Source organism: Mycteria americana, chromosome 15 (genome assembly GCF_035582795.1).
Source record: "Mycteria americana isolate JAX WOST 10 ecotype Jacksonville Zoo and Gardens chromosome 15, USCA_MyAme_1.0, whole genome shotgun sequence".
In the NCBI taxonomy this organism is placed as follows: Eukaryota; Metazoa; Chordata; class Aves; order Ciconiiformes; family Ciconiidae; genus Mycteria; species Mycteria americana.
Window position 1 is genome coordinate 1,704,621 of NC_134379.1, and position 23,736 is coordinate 1,728,356.

At 37.8% G+C, this 23,736-nt stretch overlaps 1 protein-coding gene across 9 annotated transcripts in view; it reads left to right on the top strand.

Moving 5' to 3' along the window:
- The window catches only part of NF1 (neurofibromin 1), a 106,302-nt gene that overhangs the window by 75,347 nt on the left and 7,219 nt on the right, over positions 1-23,736 (top strand). For 8 of the 9 annotated variants that reach the window (XR_012777955.1, XR_012777954.1, XR_012777956.1 and 5 more), the window contains 21 exons: positions 1,138-1,570; positions 1,807-2,147; positions 2,906-3,108; positions 4,170-4,363; positions 5,910-6,050; positions 6,285-6,564; positions 7,731-7,945; positions 8,155-8,216; positions 8,343-8,457; positions 9,139-9,240; positions 10,213-10,353; positions 10,733-10,859; positions 11,362-11,493; positions 12,018-12,153; positions 12,995-13,152; positions 14,066-14,188; positions 14,896-15,023; positions 15,745-15,845; positions 17,023-17,165; positions 17,999-18,045; positions 18,873-19,089. Coding sequence is in view for 5 of the 9 variants with exons in the window: in XM_075517929.1 (XP_075374044.1) it covers positions 1,138-1,570; positions 1,807-2,147; positions 2,906-3,108; positions 4,170-4,363; positions 5,910-6,050; positions 6,285-6,564; positions 7,731-7,945; positions 8,155-8,216; positions 8,343-8,457; positions 9,139-9,240; positions 10,213-10,353; positions 10,733-10,859; positions 11,362-11,493; positions 12,018-12,153; positions 12,995-13,152; positions 14,066-14,188; positions 14,896-15,023; positions 15,745-15,845; positions 17,023-17,165; positions 17,999-18,045; positions 18,873-19,089 (3,539 nt within the window). In the remaining 4 variants the exon portion in view is untranslated. The remainder of the gene's footprint in view (positions 1-1,137; positions 1,571-1,806; positions 2,148-2,905; positions 3,109-4,169; positions 4,364-5,909; positions 6,051-6,284; positions 6,565-7,730; positions 7,946-8,154; positions 8,217-8,342; positions 8,458-9,138; positions 9,241-10,212; positions 10,354-10,732; positions 10,860-11,361; positions 11,494-12,017; positions 12,154-12,994; positions 13,153-14,065; positions 14,189-14,895; positions 15,024-15,744; positions 15,846-17,022; positions 17,166-17,998; positions 18,046-18,872; positions 19,090-23,736) is intronic. The other variant, XM_075517934.1, reaches the window with a different exon arrangement.

The window sequence follows — 23,736 nt, forward strand, 5'->3', positions numbered from 1 at the left end:
AATTAGCTCTCAGAACAACAGGAAGTAACGCAGGGCAAAAAAAAGTATTTTCAGTAGACAAATATTCTACGTTCATGAAATTTATCTCCTCAGTTATCCTATGCTCAGGTGGTTTACCTCAAATGTTATCAAGAGCAGTGTCCCAGTACACTCAAAACTACATACGTGCTTGCAGCATTTATTAGCTCTTTCCGTAGCCTGGTGGTTTGCCTTGAAGGAGCTGAGTTAAGGCTAGCTCGAAACAGTGATAGTATTTACAAGTACCTTAGATGTTCAAGAGCTACTGTTGAGTTTGATTTTTAATTAATTCTTTCTAGTAGAATTTTGTCTGCTATGCTAACTCTGGAGACTTTAGCAGATGTGCTGTCCAGTCTCATATAAAATTCAGAGAATGATTAAACGAGAACAAAAGGTCCTTAATATTTATATATTGTCTGAATGTTTTTCTGGAAAGAGTTATTTTGTAGACAGATCGTCTGCACTACTCAGAGGACTGATCATTCTTAGAAGCACTCCACCAAGTGTTAGTGTGCTGCAGTATACAGCAAATGAAATGAGTTTGAGACCCTTTGCAAAAGTTGGTATGTGGATGCTTAATTAGTCTTAATTATGACTTCTGAAATAAATGTATTTTTCCACATATGGAACTAGATATAATTTGAACCTCTAGAGAGGCTGAAAAGTTAGTTTGAGGGACTTACACTCTACTTTCATTTTTAAAGAAACTCTAAGCTCTTTTCATGTAATCCAGTTTTGATCCAGTTGATGCACTGTTGCTCTCCAGCATGGATTTTATTTTTCCTTTTAGCTGAATAAACCTCCTGTCTGTCTGGAGGTTGCTTGGCTGTGGTAGGTTGCGTGGCACTTCAAAATGAAGTTGAGTTAAACCCCAAGTCAAGCTTCATCATACTGGGCGCTAAACTTGGTTGGAGTGTGAGCCATGACAGAACAGCAACAGATGCCTTCAGGCTGTAGCGGCCAGTCCGGTGTCATTGCTTTGGATTGGTGGTATTTTTAGAACTATGTGAAAGATCAGTCTGGCTTAGTGTAGTAGTAGCATGTGTAATACACCACTCAAATGTTTGTAATGGGGATCTAAAATGCAAACCCAACAATGTCTGTCTTGTTTTCTTACAGATTCAAGACTGGTCAGATCAACGGAGATTTATTGATATACCACGTACTATTAACTCTGAAGCCATACTATGCAAAGCCATATGAAATTGTAGTGGACCTCACACACGCTGGCCCCAGTAATCGCTTTAAAACAGACTTTCTTTCTAAATGGTTTGTAGTTTTTCCAGGCTTTGCTTATGAAAATGTCTCAGCAGTTTTTATTTATAACTGTAACTCTTGGGTCAGAGAATACACCAAATACCATGAAAGGCTCTTGACAGGTTTGAAAGGAAGCAAAAGGCTTATTTTCATAGACTCTCCAGGGAAGCTGGCAGAGCACATCGAACATGACCAGCAGAAACTCCCAGCAGCTACCTTGGCTTTGGAGGAGGACTTGAAAGTATTTCACAATGCTCTCAAACTGGCTCATAAAGACACCAAAGTTTCTATTAAAGTAAGTCCTTTTAATGCTGTTCCTAGTGAAAAGTTATATTTTTATAAGGATTTGAATATGATTTTACTGTCTCTTCTCCTCTCCTGTCTTGAGGAGAAATCACAGCTTATTAGTATGCCTCTTCAGGAAGTATAAGATTTCATACATTTATCTTTATAAAATCAGAAGTGTCAGACTTCTCTCTCTTTGTATTGTTACCAATAGGTGCTGAACCAGTTCTCTGTTCTCTTTCTAAGGTTGGGTCGACAGCTGTGCAGGTGACGTCAGCAGAACGAACAAGAGTCCTGGGACAAACAGTATTTTTAAATGATATATACTATGCCTCTGAAATTGAGGAAATATGTCTTGTTGATGAGAACCAGTTTACCTTAACCATTGCCAACCAAGGCACACCACTCACCTTCATGCATCAGGAGTGTGAAGCCATCGTTAGGTCCATCATTCATATACGGACACGGTGGGAGCTGTCGCAACCAGACTCCATCCCACAGCATACTAAAATTCGTCCGAAGGATGTCCCTGGAACACTACTGAACATAGCGCTGCTCAACCTGGGAAGCTCAGACCCCAGTTTGCGGTACATATCTTTTAAAGTAATATCAACTTTGGTTAAAAATGTGAATTCTTTTCAAGGTTTTCTTAGTGTTAGCAAATCTCTCTTGAACAAAACAATTTTTCTTTCACTGCAACTCAATAAAATGTACTTTTTAATATAAAGAAAGATTGGGTTTTCTGTAGGTGAAGAAAGGCATACCTACTGTCGGTAACTGAAGGCGTATAGGAAGCTTAATTTCTCTTTATAAGGAGAAATACTTATGCTTTGCAATATATGTTTATTAAGTACATTGGATTTTCATGGTGTTGAACTTCTTGTTAAATAACCTGGGAGCCGTACCTCTCAGAGCAGACTCTTGGACCTTGTCGGAAAGGGCTGCTGCAGACTGGTGCTGGCTCAGTGGCAGCCTCGGGGCCCTCGGCAGCACACTCTCTCCCAGCAGCTCAGGTGCGCCTGGAAATATTGAGAATTTCCTAGAACTGAAAGCTGTTCTGAGAAGTCCAGTACAAAGTCCTGCAAGCATACTCTTTAACTTCATCCGAAATTGTTTAAAGCAAGTGAAGAAGTAATTTCTTTCATTTCTCCCAGGCAAATGTTGTTATCTCTGAATCTTAACTGGTACAGGGGAAAAGTTCAGGATTTAAATGTAATCTCCTATATAGCAGTATTGATTTGATTTTTAAAATGTCAGTACTACTACTGTGATGCCTTGGTGTAATGCGTATATTTTAAAATGTACAAGAAGACTATTACAAGTCGTGTTCCTTGCTTTGTTACAGGTCTGCTGCCTATAATCTTCTATGTGCCTTAACCTGTACCTTTAATTTAAAGATTGAGGGCCAGTTACTGGAAACTTCAGGTCTGTGTATTCCTGCCAACAACACGCTATTTATTGTATCTATTAGTAAGACTCTTGCAGCTAATGAACCACACCTTACCTTAGAGTTCTTGGAAGAGTGTATTTCTGGATTTAGCAAATCTAGTAAGTAACACTAGTATTCCTTAATGCTAACCATGAATTTGAAAAGATTTAAATTGGTAGCTGTCTAGCATAGCCAACGAAGGTTCCTCATGTTACTAAGTCACAGTAAGTTTAAATTGCAAATGCTTCTTAGAGCTGTTTTAGCTGTTTTCAAGATTATCCATTTATATCTGTTTCTTAATAATCAAGTTGTGCAATACTCTGAAGCCAGGCAGTTTCACAAGCTGGAATGGCATCTGTTGGAGCAAAAACATTACTTTTCACATTTGAATGTGCCCTTTCCTTTCTCATGAAGTAGATTTTTTTTTTTTTTTTAAAAAAAGGCAACTGCCTTTTAGACTTTGAAATTAATGTTAAAACTAGTTTTACTAGACATCTCATTCATTTAGAGGATTGAGTTCATTCAGAAAGATCACAATAGAAATTATTTTTTTCATATCACTGTTGATAGCTTTGTACAGTGAGTACTTTGGATAGATCTCTATCAGGCTGTTACTAATTCACCAGAAATATAGGCTATTGCAGAACAAAAATCAAAATTTGAGGTGCATGCTAATGAAGGTTTGAACTCTAGAATATATATACACAGAAGAGTTACAGGGTTCTTTAGTCATATCAAAATTAATCTTTTCAGATTGATTATATCTCTCAATTGTAAATCTGGTTCGGTTGCGCTACTTTTGTCGTTCTTTTTTTCCAGGCATAATACAGCTCTGACTTTACTGTTGGAAGCTGTTTAGAATACATTCTCAAGATTAAAAAGAAATTATCTTAAGTAGTCCCACCTAATACTGAACGTACACATCTGTATGTCATACCTCTTAATAAGACATTAAAATGGCAACATCTCCTTGCCAGATTCCTACAGATGTTTCTTGGATGTCATTATTAGGGTGTGTTTCTTTTTGAAGCTTGTCTGTTTGCCCAGTATTATTTGCTCAGCTCTGATAGTAATTTATTTGAGACAATAAAACTGAAAGGAAAAGTGCTCACAAATAATTATTTACTTATAAATAGAGACCGGTGCTGATTCTGTGTTACAAGGTGAATTTTTATTTCAGGTATTGAACTGAAACATCTTTGTCTGGAGTATATGACTCCCTGGCTGTCCAATCTGGTCCGATTCTGTAAACACAATGATGATGCTAAGCGCCAGCGAGTCACTGCTATTCTTGATAAGCTAATAACAATGACAATAAATGAAAAACAGATGTATCCTTCCATTCAAGCTAAGATATGGGGAAGTCTTGGACAGGTACAAATTCTGCATAATTTATTGCAATTTGTTTATAAGCAGATTATAGAGTCTTTAACCATGTAAATGTTAATGCAGGAAAACAAAATGTATCTTGACATGACCTAAGTGTATTAGCTGTATGGAGAGTAGCGTGCAAGTTCTTCTGAGGTTTCCCTTCTATAAAATACTTCATAAAATCATTAATGAACTCTGGCTTCTAGGAATGTGTTCCTGGCCCCCACTGAGAATTGAAAATTAAAAATCTTTGGTATTAGTAACAATTATTTCATCAAAACCCCTGAATGTGTGGGTACTGAATGGAAAACAAAGTACTAGCATTCCGAGGTGTATTAGGCATGTGGCATTGAAAGAACTCTTCCCTTTTTTTTTCTGTTTGCACTTTTAAAACAGAAGCATTTTGATTACAATTAATAGCATATCAATCCTCTTGTTGATCATTAGCTTAACACTTAGCCAAATTCTGTCCTCATCCTCCCCGCAAAGTAAAGAAAACGAAAAGAAATAAAGCTGACGTCATATATGCCATTCATGAAGGAGGTGTCTAGACAAACAAGACCAGCTTTACTTCCCGTGGCCAGGCTTGCTCACAAGCTTGGTATCAACTTCCTCCTTGTCATACTATTTATTTTTTTTTTAACCGTCATTCGAACTGATGCAGCCCACCATCACAAAGTTACTCTTGGAGAATGCGGGAGAACTGCCAAATGGATGCACGAGTGTATTTTCTTGCTTGGTCCAATTGGCCAAAAACAAAATTAAAAAACCCAATCAATGTATTTTGAAAGCTTAAATCACGTTGAGAGCAATAGGACTGTTATGTCCAGTATGAAAGTCTGTTAACAGGTAAATGTGTAGAAGACAAAATTAAAAAATTAAATATTCCACAGCAGTCAGTGGAAATTTTATCATTGACTTAGTTGACCCAGAATTTCTACCAATTTTCATAATATAATGAGAGCTGCATTTGAAGCAATAGTGAAATGGCATTAATCTGAGCCAGCATGGTACGTTGAGAGTTCTCTGTGCACTTGGACAGATTTGATTCTTACCTGCATATATTAAATGTCTTTTTTTTTTTTTGTATGTGAGAAGAAACTTGGTTTTCTTGTAGCTGTATTCATACCTGGCTAGTGCTCTACGCAAAATCTTTGACAGACGAGATCTTGCTTATTTTCTTGGAAGTATGTTTTTTCCCCCACTTCAAATCGAGTTTCTTCTTACTAGGTTCAGCATTTTATGAGTAGTAATACTTTAAAATGGAAAATAAAATAAAAATAATACAAACTAAATTATAGTTTCTCCACAGTTCTGCAGCACTTTGATCTGGAGTAAAACCTGCTGGAATTAATCTTTATACTTCTAATATTTACATTAGACTTTTTTCCAAAAGGATAACAAATCACTAAAACTGATGCTTCAATTTATGGTAGTTATGCATCTTCAGCTAAAAAAATGAATGATTTCTTTTTTCAAAGGTGGTTTACTGTGGAAAAATAAAGTTAATCTGACTGATAAAAAAGAATTATTTTTTTTTCTCTAACAGATAACAGATCTCCTTGATGTAGTGCTGGACAGTTTCATCAAAACTAGTGCCACAGGGGGCTTAGGCTCCATAAAAGCTGAGGTTATGGCAGACACAGCTGTAGCGCTTGCTTCCGGAAATGTAAAATTGGTTTCAAGCAAAGTGAGTTCTCTCTTTGCCTTAATTTCCTGTTATATAATAATTTCAATTTATATAATAATGGGACACTGAGATGCTTTCTGATACCTCAGTACAGGCAAAAATGCAAAAACCATGATAAAATAGGTTCCAAGCAATAGAATAATTCCAGTGTTAAATTGTAATGATTTTTACTGAAATTTTGAGCTGTGCTCTCCGTTTGAGTAAAACAAAATGGTTGCTCTCTCTTCTCTTCAGGTGATTGGAAGGATGTGTAAAATAATCGACAAGACTTGTCTGTCTCCAACTCCTACGCTGGAACAGCACCTGATGTGGGACGATATTGCTATTCTAGCGCGTTACATGCTGATGCTCTCCTTTAACAACTCCCTGGATGTGGCAGCACATCTCCCCTACCTCTTTCATGTAGTTACTTTATTGGTGGCCACCGGTCCCCTTTCTCTCAGAGCTTCCACTCATGGTCTCGTCATCAACATCATTCACTCTCTTTGCACTTGCTCACAGCTTCACTTTAGTGGTGAGTTTTTTTCAGGTTTTCAATTAAGCTGATTGCTCCTTAGTTTGTTTAAGAAATATTTGAGTTGTCTTTCTCTCTTTAAACTATTCTGAGAGTTTGAAAATACCGTGTTGTAATTCAGCTTGCATACAAATCAGAATGAGGATATGATCTACAGCAAATGAGTATGGATTTAAAAAATGACTGTCTGGTTTAGAGCAGGTGCATAATGTAAATTGTTCGTGTAACAGGTTTTAGAAGAAAGTACCAGTAAGTTACTGTAATGCAGAGAAAGGAGAAAATACGTCTGTGCTAAAACTGGCTGATGTGCATCTTTGGTTGCATAATGTGGTAACAAAAATATCAATTACATAAGGGAATTGTGAAACTGTACTGTTAAAACAGGTATTTTGCATACTGCTGTATTTCAGCAGTCCTAAAATAATTGGTATTAGCAAATATGTAGCTGTCACTTCTTACCACAGAAGTACAGTATAAAACCAGGCTAGATTTTGTGCAGGAAAAAATTAAAAGTTTATGTAATCTTGTCTTTTTTAAGTATCTGAAAGCTCATTTTATATCTATCTATATTGACAGAGTGAATGTGTGAATATGCACACACACACATACATATATATGTATAAAGAAAATCTTTCCTTTGACGCACAGAGAGAAAGGCAAGCCTTCCTGTTTAAACAATGAATTTGAAGTACACTGAAATGAAATGGAAGTTCAGAATTGTAAAAGTATTCAGTGCTGGTAGCAGGGCCGTCATTTTCTTCTGATTTAAGTGGCTTTCTTCATTTTAGTGCCAGAGCCAAAAGCAGAATTTGATTGCAGTTTGAACTTACAGTACTGTTGGTATTTCAAAGCAGGAACTCTCCAGGTTTCCATTTTCTGAACCAATGTGAGGAGCAGTCTCACAGAACCACATCTTTAAACAAGTTTGTTCCTACCTGTTTTTAGAATACATCTTCCTGGTGTCTGGTTTCAACAGTCTGTGCAACAGACCACGGTTCTTGTGGCATTCTCTGGGAGAAGTAGCAAAGAAAACAGTATTGGAATGTGCCAAGTGACTTACAGGATGATTATCTGCTTTTATATTCATGGGAGGGGGAGCCTAAGCGTGTTGAAAATATGGATTGGATTTCAGCAGTTTAAATTTATATGTACAAATTTTTCAACAGAGGAGACCAAGCAAGTTTTAAGGCTGAGCTTGACTGAGTTCTCTCTGCCCAAATTTTATTTGCTGTTCGGAATCAGCAAAGTGAAATCGGCCGCAGTCATAGCATTCCGATCCAGCTACCGAGACAGGTCGTTTTCACCTGGTTCCTATGAAAGGGAGACTTTTGCACTGACTTCGTTGGAAACTGTTACTGAAGCTTTGTTGGAGATCATGGAGGTATGTGGTTCAAAACAAATTATCCATAAGGGAAAATGGCACTGCTTACGCTTTCTACAGGCAAGCAGTGTAGTGAGAGATACCTTCCATGATGTGGTAATAAATAGTTAAGTAGCTGACTTCTGAGAACTAAAATAACTGCACATTCTGGATTTTAAAAAGAGTTTTTCTTAATGTTACATGTATTCAAACGATATAATTCTTTTTAGGCTTGTATGAGGGATATTCCAACGTGCAAGTGGCTGGACCAGTGGACTGAACTAGCTCAAAAGTATGTCGTAGATCTCAAAACATAATCCCTGCCCGCCCGCGTAGTATATTTACAATTCTCAGCTTCTCCTTATACAGCATATTTGTTGTATATTTGTTTAATACAGTGTACTCTGTTTCTTCACAGGTTTGCATTCCAATATAACCCATCCCTGCAGCCAAGAGCACTTGTTGTCTTTGGCTGTATAAGTAAACGTGTGTCTCATGGACAAATAAAACAAATAATCAGAATTCTTAGCAAGGTAATAGACTCATATACCTTAAATCGATTTGGTGGCAATAAGTGTCGTCAGTGCTGCGACTTCTAGAGTAACAATAGTTTTCAATATTGAGTTTAAAATTTGAGACACTGAGATTAATCCAGATGTCAATATTTAAATAAATGCAAAATTTTTGGTTCAGGCATTTAGCTGCATGCACATGATTCACAACTTCCTTTTTTTTTAAAGGAAGTTAATAATCTGATGTGTTATAAGTGAACACAATAAAGAGCAGGGCATTTGTATAAGAAAACTTTGAAACAGACTGCCTAGCTTGGTAGTGACGTTCCAGATTTTCTGAAGAAGGTTGTGTTCCATAGCAAGTAAACAGTGTGCTAAATACGTTTCCTTTAAGCATTTTATTAGTTTTATGGGCATAAACTTTAACTGAACAGCATCTGAATTGTAAGAGCTATTCTCTAATTCTTGCACCCTGTCCTGCACCCTTACTTTTGTAATACACATTGTGCAATTGCTTTCAGCAATACATAGATCACGTCTGTGTAAATCTCCATTTGTAAAAGTCCTTGAGAATGGGTTTAAAATGCGCTCAAGCTTTGTAAACTAACTGAGAGCAACAATTATTTAGAGCTTTGATTTCTTTTTACAAAGCAAAATCTAATTATGGTTGGTTTTTAATTACTCTTTTTTTCCTACAAAAAGGGACTTGAGAGCTGTTTAAAAGGCCCTGATAATTACAATAGCCAAGTTCTAATAGAAGCTACAGTTATAGCGCTCACCAAGCTGCAGCCTCTCCTTAATAAGGTAAACAACTGGATTTTTAGAGTAAACAGAGAACATATTTTGTAAATGAAAATTATAATTATGGGTATAATCTCAAAAATGTACGTAAGTGTTGTGGTATCTGAAGTTCGCACTTCACTGCTATGACTCATGCTCGAAAGTGCTACATATGGGAAATATGTCACAGATGTTTGTATGTGGGACCTGTGCAAAGGCTTTAAAAATGCTTTAGAATGTACTGTTCTGCTTCATCAAACTGGGCCATAGCAATATAGGCAAAGACCGTGCTACAGGCTGTCTTAATTCTTTCCAAAAGATTTTCAGTCTTGGCTTTCAAATGTTTGACTTCTAATACATGCTTTTCAGATCACGGCTCGTAATAAATGTTAGTCTTACCTGATTCGGTATTAAGGTAGCCATCTGTATGCTACTTTCACGTTCATTATTTGATCAGCATACTGACGGATATGCCATTAATGAAGAGCCTCATATATTTACTGTTAGTAAATAAAACTTGTTCCTAGAAAAATCTGCTGCTTAAGAGACCCAGAGCCTGTTGAATGCCAATTCTTCCTGCATGCTTTTTTGATTTGGAGAAGAAATTTCCTGGCCAGTTATATGTGCAGAACTGCAATCCATTTTCAACATGTCTCTCAAATTGATAACAAAAGACACATTTCTGTTCAGCCTGGTGTAGGGCAATATGCGTCTGGCATTTTTGTGAGCAAGGGAAGGAATATAAGAGAGAAGGAATGGCTTCAGGGGAGGTGAAAGGCTTGAAATTCATTTGCTTTCTACTATTCACCTGTTAAGTGCATAAAGACTACAGGTTCAGATGTACATCTCTGTTGATGGAATGGATGTCGTTGAGGAAAGAACCTGCTACAGGAAGGATAGTAACGCATATACAAAACCACGCGTCGGTCTTACTTGTCTTTGCCTTACAGGAACTGACTTGAAAGTGAAATCGTGGCTTTCTCTTTTTGCTTCTAGGACTCTCCTATGCACAAGGCCCTCTTCTGGGTAGCTATGGCAGTGCTGCAGCTAGATGAGGTAAACCTGTACTCGGCAGGTACAGCACTACTTGAACAGAACCTGCATACCTTGGATAGCCTCCGAGTATTCAATGATAAGGTAAGCTGTCAGCAATCAGCTGGGACAAACCCTTAGTTTATGTAAGCAGTTAGAGCTGTTAAAAAAGAAAAAAATCTCCTTGTCCTCATGGACAGTAGTTAAGCAACTAAAACGGAAATTTGCATTAGAAATTGTTTCACTTGCGTAATATCAACAGTAAAATGAAGATGTAGAGATGAAGCTCTTACTATTCTGTTCTAAACCGGCACAGAAATGTATAGATGTGCTCTAATCAAGAGTGCGTTTGCTATTGTCATGTAAACTCTTAAAATTACTGTTTTGTCACTTTTTAAAAAAAAAAAACAAAAACAAAAACAACTTGAGATATGATGAGTAACTTTCGATGAGGTACTCCTGTATTTTATTTTTTCTGGGTTAGAGCCCAGAAGAGGTGTTTATGGAGATCAGGAGGCCACTCGAATGGCACTGCAAGCAGATGGATCATTTTGTTGGGCTAAATTTCAACTCCAACTTTAACTTTGCACTAGTGGGACACCTCCTGAAAGGTAAGAATACATATTGCTGTTCATTTTAGGTGACCACTCTTAGTTCAGAAATAAAAACAGGTCCAAGGATAAAGGGGGAAGAATGGGTGGTGGATTTTAAGTACCTTGGATCACAGAATAGATGCAGAATTAAATGTTCTTTGACTAAAGGACTTTGCCAGGTTTCCCACAGACATGTTCGTTACTACCTCCTCCAAGAACGCTGTCTTTCTCTGTGTGTTTGCCTGTGTTCAGGCTCGCTGTTTCTTTTAGAAGATTGATTTGTGAGATCATAGATATAATATATGCACAGACATTTGAAATTATGTGATTATGGGGGGAGGGACAGAAGAAACTAGTCTTGAATGTGCAATTTCTGTTAGCATTGTGCTTCCTTACCCTTTACATGAAGTTTCCTGAGAACATGCTGAAAAATATTTATAAATATTTTGAAAATATGAATGCTTCATAAATACGCATTAAAATTAAATACAATATTTGGTTTCTTAACCTCATTTCTTAGGGTACAGGCATCCTTCTCCTACCACGGTAGCAAGAACAGTAAGGATTTTACATACACTACTAGCTCTGGTTAACAAACATAGGAACTGTGACAAGTTTGAGGTGAACACCCAGAGCGTGGCTTACCTAGCAGGTAAAATTAAACAAACAGACATTCTTTTAAATTTGTGCTAACTGAAAAGGAATGAACTACTGTGGGAATTCTTATGGTTTTAGGTTGATAAAACATAAAGGAAACTTGTAACTGGAGGTGGACAAGAGTCTGGGCTAGGCTGGGGTACATCAATTAAAGCTTTTTGTGGACCAAAGGCTTGCCGGCACAGGAACTACTGTGCATCTTTGAAAATACTTCAGGGAGGCTGATGACGGTTTCTTGGTTTAAGTGCGTGCCTTAGAACATTCAAATTTCTAGTGGTCTAGAAATAGAAATTGTGACCATGTGAGGGCTAATGTTTAAATCATGTAATTGTAACTGGATGGGGAATATAATTCTTTTTGAATGACCTACTTTTAATCTGTACATTTCAGTAAGGTGTAATTACATCTCAATGGTCGTCTCTATGCTAAATAAGAAAATTAAATTGATGGAATATTGCTTACATTCTTCAATGTATTCCTACCGTGGAAAACTTATGTTAGCTTTCTTTGAATTTTTAGCTTTGCTGACAGTATCTGAGGAAGTTCGAAGTCGCTGCAGCCTAAAACATAGGAAGTCTCTCTTGTTGACAGACGTTTCAATGGAAAATGTTCCTATGGATACATATCCCATACATCACAGTGACACTAGCTATAGGTTGGTTGTCTAACTTTTAGATAAGTTATCCAAATTTTGATGTCTGTTTACTTTAGTAAGTTATCTAAAGGTAACCTGTGGTATATTGAAAACTGAAACCCACGTTCATAAAGCTAAGTTAATGTTCTGTTATTGGTTCCAGACCAATATGCTACTTATACTGTGATACTGTGATCAGGAGTCACAGAGAAATTTGGTTATCGAATTCCTACAGATGTAATTTTGAGATCTGTAAAGCTATTTCAGAGCTTAACTGCTTTGGAGGTTCTTAAACTCTTTGCTAACCTCTTTCTACAAGACCTAATTTCACCTCATTTTTCATTTACATTTTAGAAGAAAGTTTACTTTGTCCTTTTAAGAGCTTCCAGGCATGTACTAAGTAATCACTCGGTCCATGTCATTGGAAAATCTTGACACCTTATAGCTTGTCTATAAGCAGCCACAGAGATAAGCTAAGAAATCAACCTAGAAGTGACACGGAGAGCCAGTTTCTCTCAATAGGGAGCACTTCACTCAGTATCGCGCTCTTTTTAGCATCCAGTACGGAGTAGCTGATTATTAAATATCTTTCATCTTGCCTCATAGGCTGATTTGCTTGTGTTCTTTTCATTGCTTTATTTTTTATCTCCTGATCATTACATTCATATCAGATTGTTAGTTTATGACTAGCTCAGACATTTTTGCAAGCAAAGTAATTACTATTTCTTAATATGTATTTTTGGGAGATTAACCTGTTAGGAAAGGTGGGTTTAATAAAGGATAGTTTGGCTAGTTGAAAAAATTATGCCTAAATGTGCACAGTTTTAAAGATTTTCTTAATTTAATTTCTCTGCACTTTCAGGACACTAAAGGAAAATCAACCATGGTCATCACCAAAGGGGTCAGACAGACATCTGGCTGCCAGTTACCCGACAGTGGGACAGATAAGCCCTCGAACACGAAAATCCATGAGTTTGGATATGGGGCAGCCTTCACAAGCGAACACTAAAAAGCTTCTAGGTTATTAAGATAACTCATTTACTAATTTGTCTACAGAATACCTCAGGAAGTGTTACTGGAGAAAAATTATACTTGTATTTATTCTGACTTTTAAGAGCTTATTCCTGATTCAGAGGAATATATGCAGTTTCTACAGAATACAAATTAGAGAACACTGTACAGTTAAAAGAGGACTAACTCAGTTCTTTTGATCACAAGGGGGGAAGCAAGAGTGACACTCAAAATGTGCATGTTGAAGTGGAGAAAAAAGAAAAAAAAGGGAAAGGAAAAAAGATATTCCAGATACTAAAGAGTCATAGTGCTAATTTTCTGCCACCAGCCCTCGTTCAACAAAACCAAGAAGCTGAATTACCTTAGCTTAGCTCCTATATTTAATACTTTATCTTACACTAGAAGAGATGGTCCCAAAACATTTTAGATGTTTTGGAAGCAATCTGATTTTTATTCATGGCTTCTCAGTGCATCACGTTTACAAGCAAAGTCTTAATATCAGAGAAACCAGATGAGTTGCTTTGCATAACTTGTGGTTACCCTTTTACATTATACAGTATATATGGAAGGAGAGGGGCATTTCTTTCATTACAACCTTATTACTGCTTCCTTTTCAGTAATCACATTTTGGCATGTTTATTCGATGTGATGTGTTGACCAGGAAACCATAGCATGCCCACAGCTTACATATTTAAATAAACTGCATGCTTTCCTCATATGTATTGTGAAGCATTTTGGAAACTGTGATGGAGAGCGGCATGGTGTGATCGTATTTTCTCTACCATCCCTGAAAATGGTGAAAATGTCCCCAGATTCCTATCAGTACATTCTAGACAGGAGAGTAGCTTGGCCAGAAAATCAGAAATAGTTAGAATATGGATTTAGGTTTAATGTTTTTAATTGCCTGATAAATTGTTTTTAGGTACAAGGAAAAGTTTTGACCATTTGATATCGGACACAAAGGCTCCTAAAAGGCAAGACATGGAATCTGGAATCACAACGCCTCCCAAAATGAGGAGAGTAGCCGAAAATGATTATGAAATGGGTGAGAAACAGGACTAACATTTTAAGAATAATACTAATTATAAATGCTTTGTATATATATACAAAGGATTCTTTCTAAATTCAGTGTTTATTTGCCTAGGTTACTACAAGGTAAGGGAGAAACACCTTTCTTAACAGTGGCTTCTGAAGAGTACAGTCTTCCATATCACTGGCAACTGAGGTTTGAATTAGAGTTGCTCAGTTTGCAGATGCAGAATAAGGGGCAGCTCTAAAGTACTGCATACAGGAGTGAAATGAAATACATAAAATTTGGCTTTTTATAAGTTAATAAGTCCTAGCCGCAAATTTCTGCAGGAGATGGAACGTGACCTAATGCCTAGAATGCCTCTCTTCATCTTCTCCCACATCTGCTTCCTGTGCCCCCACCCCCAATTGCAATGCAAGACCAGGGTTCTTCTGTTGTATCCGATGTCAGTCTGCTGCCTGACCCTGAATATGGTACTTACCACCCCTGGGCCTGTATTTCACTGAACAGGAAATTGGGGTTATTGTTTGCCATTTGGTAATACATCCCATGTAGTGGTCTAGCGCTGCTAAGTATTACAGCGTAGCTGTTGCTTTTCTACCTTATGAAAAGGCTGGTGAACTCTGAAGTTTGCGTATGACTGAATTTGTTGTGCAAGAGCTCATTCTATTTTGGTTTGGGTTTATTTTGCTTTGGATGAGTTGCTCTTTTTTATCTGGCAGAAACCCAGAGAATATCACCGCAGCAACACCCACATCTTCGAAAAGTTTCTGTTTCTGAGTCAAATGTCCTCCTAGATGAAGAAGTTCTGACTGACCCAAAAATTCAAGCACTGCTGCTTACAGTTCTTGTAAGCCTTCTTTCTGTGTATTGTCTGTTATTTTCTGATAGTCTTTTATCTTCCAAAGAAGCATACGTGTTCCTTGCAGTGTTTCTAAATTCATATGGATCAGAATCACTGTGATGTGCAAGTCTATTCTTTTGTTGCCGTTCTTCAAACTTTCTAGGAATCACTTTTGGAAATGTATTGAAATGCACTTTGAGAGCAAATACTGAATTTTCATTATTCTGTATTGTTTTGTAGAACATGTCCAACAATTGTCCCTTTTTCCTGGCAGATTTTTATCACAAACTAATTGTATATAATAAAAGGACATTAATATATTACACTTAAAAAGTTAAGCAGTGAAAATTGTGGAATCCCAGCGTAATTCAGTTTAAAAATGATTAACTAGTAGTATAGGTACAGTATGATAGTGCTTTCTTCAGATGCACCAATACATTTACCATTCCTGATATAGTTCAGAAAGACTCAGTTGCCCACTTTTGTCAAAAACTGACTAGCTAATTTTTTTGCCAAAACAGAAGCTATTACCAACTGTTTTTATTGTTTCCCACGTACATGTAAAATAACTTGATTCCACGTCAAAAGAGGACATAAATTAACCTTTTGTAATGCCGCTTCCTGCTATTCGGAAATCTTAAAACGTTAAACTACAACAACAATTAAAACCTATAACTACTCAAATTAAAGTAGAAGCGTGCTAATTTAATCCTTTATGTTATGACAGGCAACATTAGTGAAGTACACTACTGACGAGTTTGACCAGCGGATTCTGTATGAGTATTTAGCAGAAGCCAGTGTTGTCTTCCCAAAGGTCTTTCCTGTTGTGTAAGTATTGAAAACTCTGTTTATGATGACTCTGTGCTTGGCCCTTCCTTTAAAAGGTCTCCGGACCAGGACAAGCACGTGTGAGATGCTTACTCATTGGTAGGGTACTGGCTGCAGTCTCTCCATGGCTTGTTGAAACGAGTGTCCATAGCAATTCGGGAATCGTGCGTTTTCCCTATGTTAAGTGAATATAATGTTCTTACTAGAATAGGCATCCTCAGATACCACGGCCACAGATGGTCCTCAAAAGCACTCTTCAGCGTCAGCTTTTCAGGCAGGTTGGCAGAGCGTGGGAGAACTCTGTGTCGCTGTTGCTAGGGAGCCTGTCTGTACAGCCATCAGCTTCTTCCAAAAGCTTTCGGCATCGTTGCTGCCATTACTCTAGTGACTTAGCGTGGCTGTATCGCTTATTTGATACTGCAGAGAATCAAATTACATTTTAATATGTTCCTGTAGCTTTCTATACAAGTCAATATATACTGTCTCTTAAGTGTTATTTTCACCCCAGTCAGACTCAGGTTTTTTAATTAGTACCCCAAGTGCATATCAAAACTGATTTAAAGCATAGTTCAAGATACTCTTTGGATGCATTTCTTCAGATATCAGTTAAAAATAGTATTCGCTGGAGTCAATATATGTAAGAGAAACCCAACTATCAGAAATTAACATGAGTAGACTTTTAAAACTGACCCGTGCATGATGCAGAAATAATGCTACCTTCTTCTGGCTTTATAAAGTAATGGCCAAAGTACAGACAAGTTCCGTGAGCTATTGAAACCACAATTGTAAGTAACTGGTGTTTGTATTTAAAAAAAAAAACACGCGTGAGTTCTGCAAGGGAGCTCAAATGAGACGGTGCCCTCACAAGTTTAAAAAACTGCTTTGAAATTCCAGCTCTGACACGTACACAAATCCAGTGAATAATTTTTTGGTTGAAAATAATTAAAATATTTGCAATTTGAAGTCCTAGGTAGATGCTTTAATGGGTTATATTGTTAGTACAGTTTTTGGAAAGTGTTAGGCATCATAAGAGTCCTCACTGAACATATAGAGGAATTGTTTTGTACTTCTAAAATGACGGAGATTTTGAAAATCCTGCTGTTTGCTAAAGCCAGTTGGGAACTGCAGATTTATTTTCTTTAATGAACAAAAAATAAGCCCCTTCTCTTTTCTTCAGGCATAATTTATTGGATTCCAAGATCAATACCCTTTTATCGCTGTGCCAGGATCCAAATTTGTTGAATCCAATTCATGGGATTGTTCAGAGTGTTGTCTACCATGAAGAGTCTCCACCCCAATACCAGACTTCTTATCTACAGAGTAAATATTTTTCCATTTTTTTAAGAACTGCTGTATTTTAAGTCGGATTTACTACTGAAAATGTTTCAGACTTATTGCAACCCTAATAGAATAGTCAGTCAGTCTTTTGTGGCATCTCTCCAACTTCATACACCCTAGTAAAAGTAAGAGTTTGCATATTAAAAAAACCAAACCTGCTGACATGAATATTAAAACTGCTTGCTGCAGTTGTGCACCAAATATTAAAAGTATTACACCACCTATATGAGTAAAAAGAAGTTGAAACTCAGTACTGTGTTTCCACTAACCAGTTTAAAGAAAGACAAAACATGAATGGTGGTGATAAATGATGGGGTTTAAGTTAACCGTGTTAGTTAGGGGTTGATTTAATTATTGGCAAATTCCGTACAGTAACATTTGTTTTTCAGTGCCCAAGTTCACTGTCATGTTGCACTTGAAGACTTAAAACCTAAATATTTTTTTATGGTCCTTAATCACAAACTTTCCAGGAAGATCCATAAGAAACAGATGACAGTTGAGAATAACTTAAAAGTTGACCTAATTTTTAAAATGAGATGTGTATTCACATGCTAAATTTACCTTTTAAAATATCATCAAGAATTTCTTGCATGACGGTTCTGAGATTTTGAGGTTTTTACAACTTACATACAAATTAAAATGCCATAATATTATCTTAGACGTGGTTTGGACAACATTTAGTGTTGCATCTCCCAATCAAAATATTTCATTTCCATGCCTAAGTAAATCCAAGTGATGTACTATGTGTACTTTCTAGTTGTTTTCTGCCAGTTGAGAACTGTGCTTTTGTGGTAACATTCAATTTGTTGTTGTAGGTTTTGGATTTAACGGGTTATGGAGATTTGCTGGCCCATTTTCTAAGGTAAGAACAGCACACTATATATACGTTCATGAGTGTTTTGCCTTCATTTTCTGTATAAAGCACACTGGTGCTCCAGGAAAGATGCAGATAAATGACAAGTTGTAGAATTTATATGAGCAAGTCAGTAATACAAGGCTCACTTCTATAGCTAAACCAGTTTTCGAGCCTGCATCAGATATTTGATAGACTCGGTAAGGTCAAATTACCAAAGCTGGGTAAAAGCAGTCAGGTCTGTAAATGCACCTTTTTACTGCTTCCAGGTTCACGAAGGGGCCTTGGACGTACAGCGTCATTCAGAAAGTCTTTAGTTTATTACATGTATCTTACAGCGTAAGGGATTAATTCGATAGGAATGATAATTCCTTAAGGATAAATTTTATGTTACAGCAGAACAAATAAATCGATCACTGACCATCTGTACTGCCATTTGTTCCCTCTAGTCATCGTAACAAGAACTAGATGAGCGGAGTAGGCAGCATTCTGGATGTTAGGCTTTGGGGGCATAGGCAATGCTTTTAATACAAGTTCGGTTCAGGTAGCTGTGGCAGTTCACCTCGTGAATGAAACGGCCCCTCTTTTCTGACTTTGTGCTTCCACACACTACTGAAATTACACCTACAAGCGGTCTTTAATATGTGCGTTTAGATTAATCTGGAAAAGACCACAAATCTGTTTTTACAGATACTCGCTTCAAATGCTTTTTCAAATTTTCAGGCAAACTCACTCACTCACTCACTCACACTAGAGTGAGTTCTGGGGCAAAGCTCATATTGACAGAAAAGTAGGAAGAAAAGAACCAATACTTTTTTTCCCCCCCTCACCCACAGCAAACACAAATCCCAGACTACGCTGAGCTCATAGTGAAGTTTCTTGATGCCTTGATTGACACGTATTTGCCTGGAATTGATGAGGAAACCAGTGAAGAATCTCTCCTGACACCCACGTCTCCATATCCTCCCGCAGTGCAGAGCCAGCTTAGCATTACTGCTAACCTTAACCTTTCCAATTCCATGACCTCGCTCGCAACTTCCCAGCACTCCCCAGGTCAGTAGCTGTTCCGGTACTACCCAGGTAAGGGAAGCGTATTGAATTTGCGGGGTCTGTAGCCAAACGCTCGGTCTCGTCGTCTCTTTGGATGTGTTTATGCATCAACCATCATTGCATTCTTGAGTCAAATGAATATTAAACTGTTTACTAAGCTATTACACTGGTATTTCAGACATTGGATTTTGTCCAGCACAAAAGCTGTCTTCCAAGTCACTATACGTGAAGGAAATAGCATTAAGTGCATCAGAACAAACAGCAGCTGCATCTTAATATGGAATATACGCAACAGTGGAGCCTTGAAAATTAATAAGTATATAATCATGATATTTTGCAAGGAGAATAATACCTGTCTGGGCACTACAGGGTAGCACATATTAGGAAAAATAATCCAAACGGTGCCGTGGAAGAGTGTGTCTGGGCTGACTCAGTTTCAGTTGACTATATGATCTAAGGCCAGTGCTCATATAGGCAGCATCATACGGAGGCCATACTCTCCCTTGAAGAAAAAAAGTATTCATGTAGATACATAGGGAATATTGGGTCAGTTCAGACTATTGTATTGCCAGAAATATGCTGCTGATAAAATGAAGGCGTTCAAGAAGAGAACAGTCATTAACGGCACTAAATGGATAAAAACACAAAATTCCTTCTGGCTTGGGGAGAGGGGAATTACAGGGAGATGCAGAGGTTAAATTTAACAGCATAGGCTTTCAGGGCGAGAAATGAAAAAAGAGAGTAAAAATTATTCAGTATAGCAGATGAAGCATAAGCTGGAGGAAATCAAATAGGAAGAAAATGGAATTTATGTCAAAGAAATCTGCATGAAGACTCCTCCTGAAGTGATTTTGGATTAGTGTCTCGTATATTGAGGAAATTCTTTACTCTTCTTTGTCGTAAAAATGATGCTATGTGATATTTCTCAAACGACGATTTAACTATTGCAGTTCTGAACACTGAAGTCAATCAACCTCTTATTTCTGCTTTGTTTCTAACCCTGATGGAAGGCTAGAAACTACTCGTATTTAGGTATAATATTTACAGAGGTGGTTTGGTTTTTTCACTCTCTTGTTGTTTGCTGGTTTCTGCTAGCCCCGAAATAAGCTCTACTGAGTTGTACTTAGCTCTATTCAAGAAATCTGGCCTTCCAGATTACCAGATTGCTCACAGATGCTATGCATGTTTTTTGTTGAGTATGATGAGTATTGCAGAGGTGAAGCATGTGCAGGGGTGCAACAGAGGTAAGACAGTGCTCTGTGTTTGCATAATTTGGGAATAGTGATTTCTTTTTTTTATTTCATGCAGTGAAAAGTGATTACAACTTGCTTTTTTTCCAGTATGAGAAGCCAACTTAAATTGTTTCAATCTGGGGAGATCACCATCTTGATGTCCTGGTGCTGTGTTCTAGAACTGTGTTTTAAGATGCCTGTCAGTCTAAATAGACTCAAAACTGGATTTGCTTTCCAGTTTCCTGCCAATTCAGGATGATTTGTTACATTAAATAATGTTATCCCAAGCGAGGAGAGAAAGTGTGAAGCGTATTTTCCACAGTTGTGACCTCTTTCTCACTCCTTTATTAATAGCACTGCTTAGCCTAAAGGAGGCAGTTGTTGCCATCGTCCCCTTGATTTGTATTCTTGCCCGAGAAGGGGTAAAAGGGCATTGGCCTGAAAGGGACGCGCTGGTGCCGTCCTGGAATCCCACTTGATTCGAGTAATAAGAATGGGTAAAAGCTGAGTTTGAAGAAGTTCTAGAGACCACTGTTTTACTTAACATTTCACAATGTCCATTATACCTTATGAATATATAATGCAGCCCCTCTATTATATTGTCATGCAATTCATCCTGTATATAGAAATATTTCTGTGTAAAAACTCCTAATAGAGTGCAGGTACAGATAACAACCAAGATTATGGAAAAGGAAAGTGGTTCAATAGAAACTTTCTTATTTAACATGCAGCTAAGAATTACCTGTAATACTAGAACAGGGAGGAGGATAAAATTAAAGGGGGAAAAGGGAAAAAAATAGACCTTGCTGTCAGCATGAAAATAAGCACATTATGGGCAGCATCTTTCCGTTTAGAATGTAGAATTGGTAGCAACTCCAACAGTTCTGTTTGCAAGGATGAAGCGATGATGCAGGATTAGGCCCTCTACTAGTGACAAAAGCATTTTGCTATGTAAATGTCTTCCTTCCTTATGCCTCACTTTCTATTCCTTCTTCCTTTGTCAGCTAAGAGGAAGGGATTAATCCAGCTCTTCAGAAATTTCTTTCAAGTGTTCTACGACCAGATGGCTTTTATCAAGCGCTGGTTAAGAGCCCACCGCCACAAATGGAGTCAGGAGCTAGTGACCCTGATACATGATCCAGGATACTAGCGAGTCGTCGCAGTGCATTTGTGACTCTGTGCATGGCTTGCTTGGAAATTAAATTTAAAAGACCGATATGAAGGCCAGGAGGTCACTAATGCATTGTTCCATTGTCGTGTAACCAGACTGGAGGTAGCTTTACCAAGAATCAGCTTCCAGCTTCATTCTAGCAATTTGACTACAAAGACTTGGGGTTTGAACAGGGGATCTCCAGCTTTCTCCAGCTGTAGACCAGGACATGGAGCTTTTCATTTTGCTCCTTAATCCCACGTTTATTACATTGCTCCACTTTGATCAACGTACGGTTTCACTAGTTTAAACTGCTATGTTAACCAGCGCAACTTTGCATAAAACATGCTTTGCTTTTTAAGCTGTTTAATTGTATTAAAAATTTAATTGGTCTTCTGGCACTTTATACAGCCCCATAGCTGCATACATGAATTTTGCATTCTCGTTAACTGTGCCTAGAGGCGTGTGATGGCGTTGTCATCGCTGTGCACATTTACACTGTAGAGACAGGAGCGAGGGAGTAAGCAGTGAAGGACTAATACCTGCCAAGATAAAAATCATTGGTGAAAGAATTATAGACTATGAAGGCGGGCCACAGCATTTCTTGAAACAGCAAGGCAACTATGGGACTAATAAGGGATGCAGATCTGTCGTCCACTTACTCTGATTTGAGAACTACTGAACAAGAAAATCAAGTATTTAGCAGTGCTGAGTTACTTCACCACACTGAGCTGAAGAAACAGTTTCAGCCAAGGGAGTTGTTTATTATGGTTACAAATATATTGAGTTGCAGATACATGGAAAATTATTTTCTTGCATCTGGAAACAACTAGGCGAGATCATTATTTATAAATGTTTTGTCTGTCATCATCTCTTCTCCTTTCCCTTCCCCTTGTCATGGACATTATTCACTTAACGTTTTTTCTTTCATTCTGTGTCTGTGAAGCTTCTCTGCCTTGCTCTAAATCTGCAGTTTTCATGCAGCTTCCTCATCAAGGTACACTCTACTTTCATCATATTTGCACGAAATACTGCTTGATCTGCTTTAGGGTTGGGCTTGTGGCATGAGAAGGGGTTTACTGATCCTTTTGACACGGGAATGGCTTCAGTTAAGTGCTAAGCTGTTGCTTTTCTTGTGTGATGCTAATAATACCCGGTGATAGAGCAGGCACAGAAAGTCAGTCACATCCTTAAGAATAAGATAAATTTGGCCATAGAGAAGTGGATGCTTGGTATGTGAAATTACTCCGCTGCAGGTATTAAGCTAAAATGAAGAAATGTTTCATGTGAGCTCTTCAGATTCATAGGAAGTCAGCTTTAACTTCAGTTATGCACCACCGGAAAACAGGCACGAGTTCTTTGGACTAAGTTGCAGCAGACAGAAGCTCAGTAAAATGGGTACTGAACACCATTTGATTTCTGCTTCTATATGGGGAAATAGGAAAAAGCTGCAGGAGAGTTTTTTTTTGCTCGCACCCATGGGTGGCTTCCCATTCTTATCATAGTTTGTGGTTTTTGTAAGCTCACACCCACAGAAGGAGAGGAAGGACGATGTCGCCTGCAGCCAGCTTCTGGCTGGCATTTTGAAATTGTCCCTATACATGTGTGAAATGTGGAGTATATTCTTTAGTCTTGCTAATGCCAATGAGAATCAATTTCTTATAGGAATGAGACGTAACTGTGGGAGATGTCACTTATAGTAACAGGATTTTGTTCTAACCTTTTTATTCACTGTCAGACATCCTAATTTCTGCTGCTGATTGTACTTTTAGCCTCTTGCATAAAAACACCCTTCCTGCTATTCATTCCAATGCTGCACATGTACCATAAGTGTTGAGAGTGTTGCTAAACTCGTGTCAAACATACTCATTTTGTTGCAGAAATAATGTGACAGCTACGCTAAGATATTGCTACAGGAATGATTAACTCACAGTAGCATCAGCATAAAAGTAATAATTGATTGGAAGCATCTCTGCGTTAAACACAAGTCTCAGCTTTTATATCTTCAAGTTACTGACTGTGTCCAAAGCTGTTAGAGTAACGGCTCATAACCCAAAGCTTTCATGGGCTGTCATCACAGCAGCATGAAGTATACAGTAAAGCAGTTCGGTTTTGAGGTTTGTTTGATGTTATTCTTTTAGCAAAACATCATAGAGTTACCTTGTCCTGCAGAGAACATCCAAAGCTTCTCAGAAAAGTCGATGCGCTGGGGTGTAAAGCCTGTCTGGCTTCATCCTCATCTTGCTCTCCGTCAGCCTCCTCCTGCCT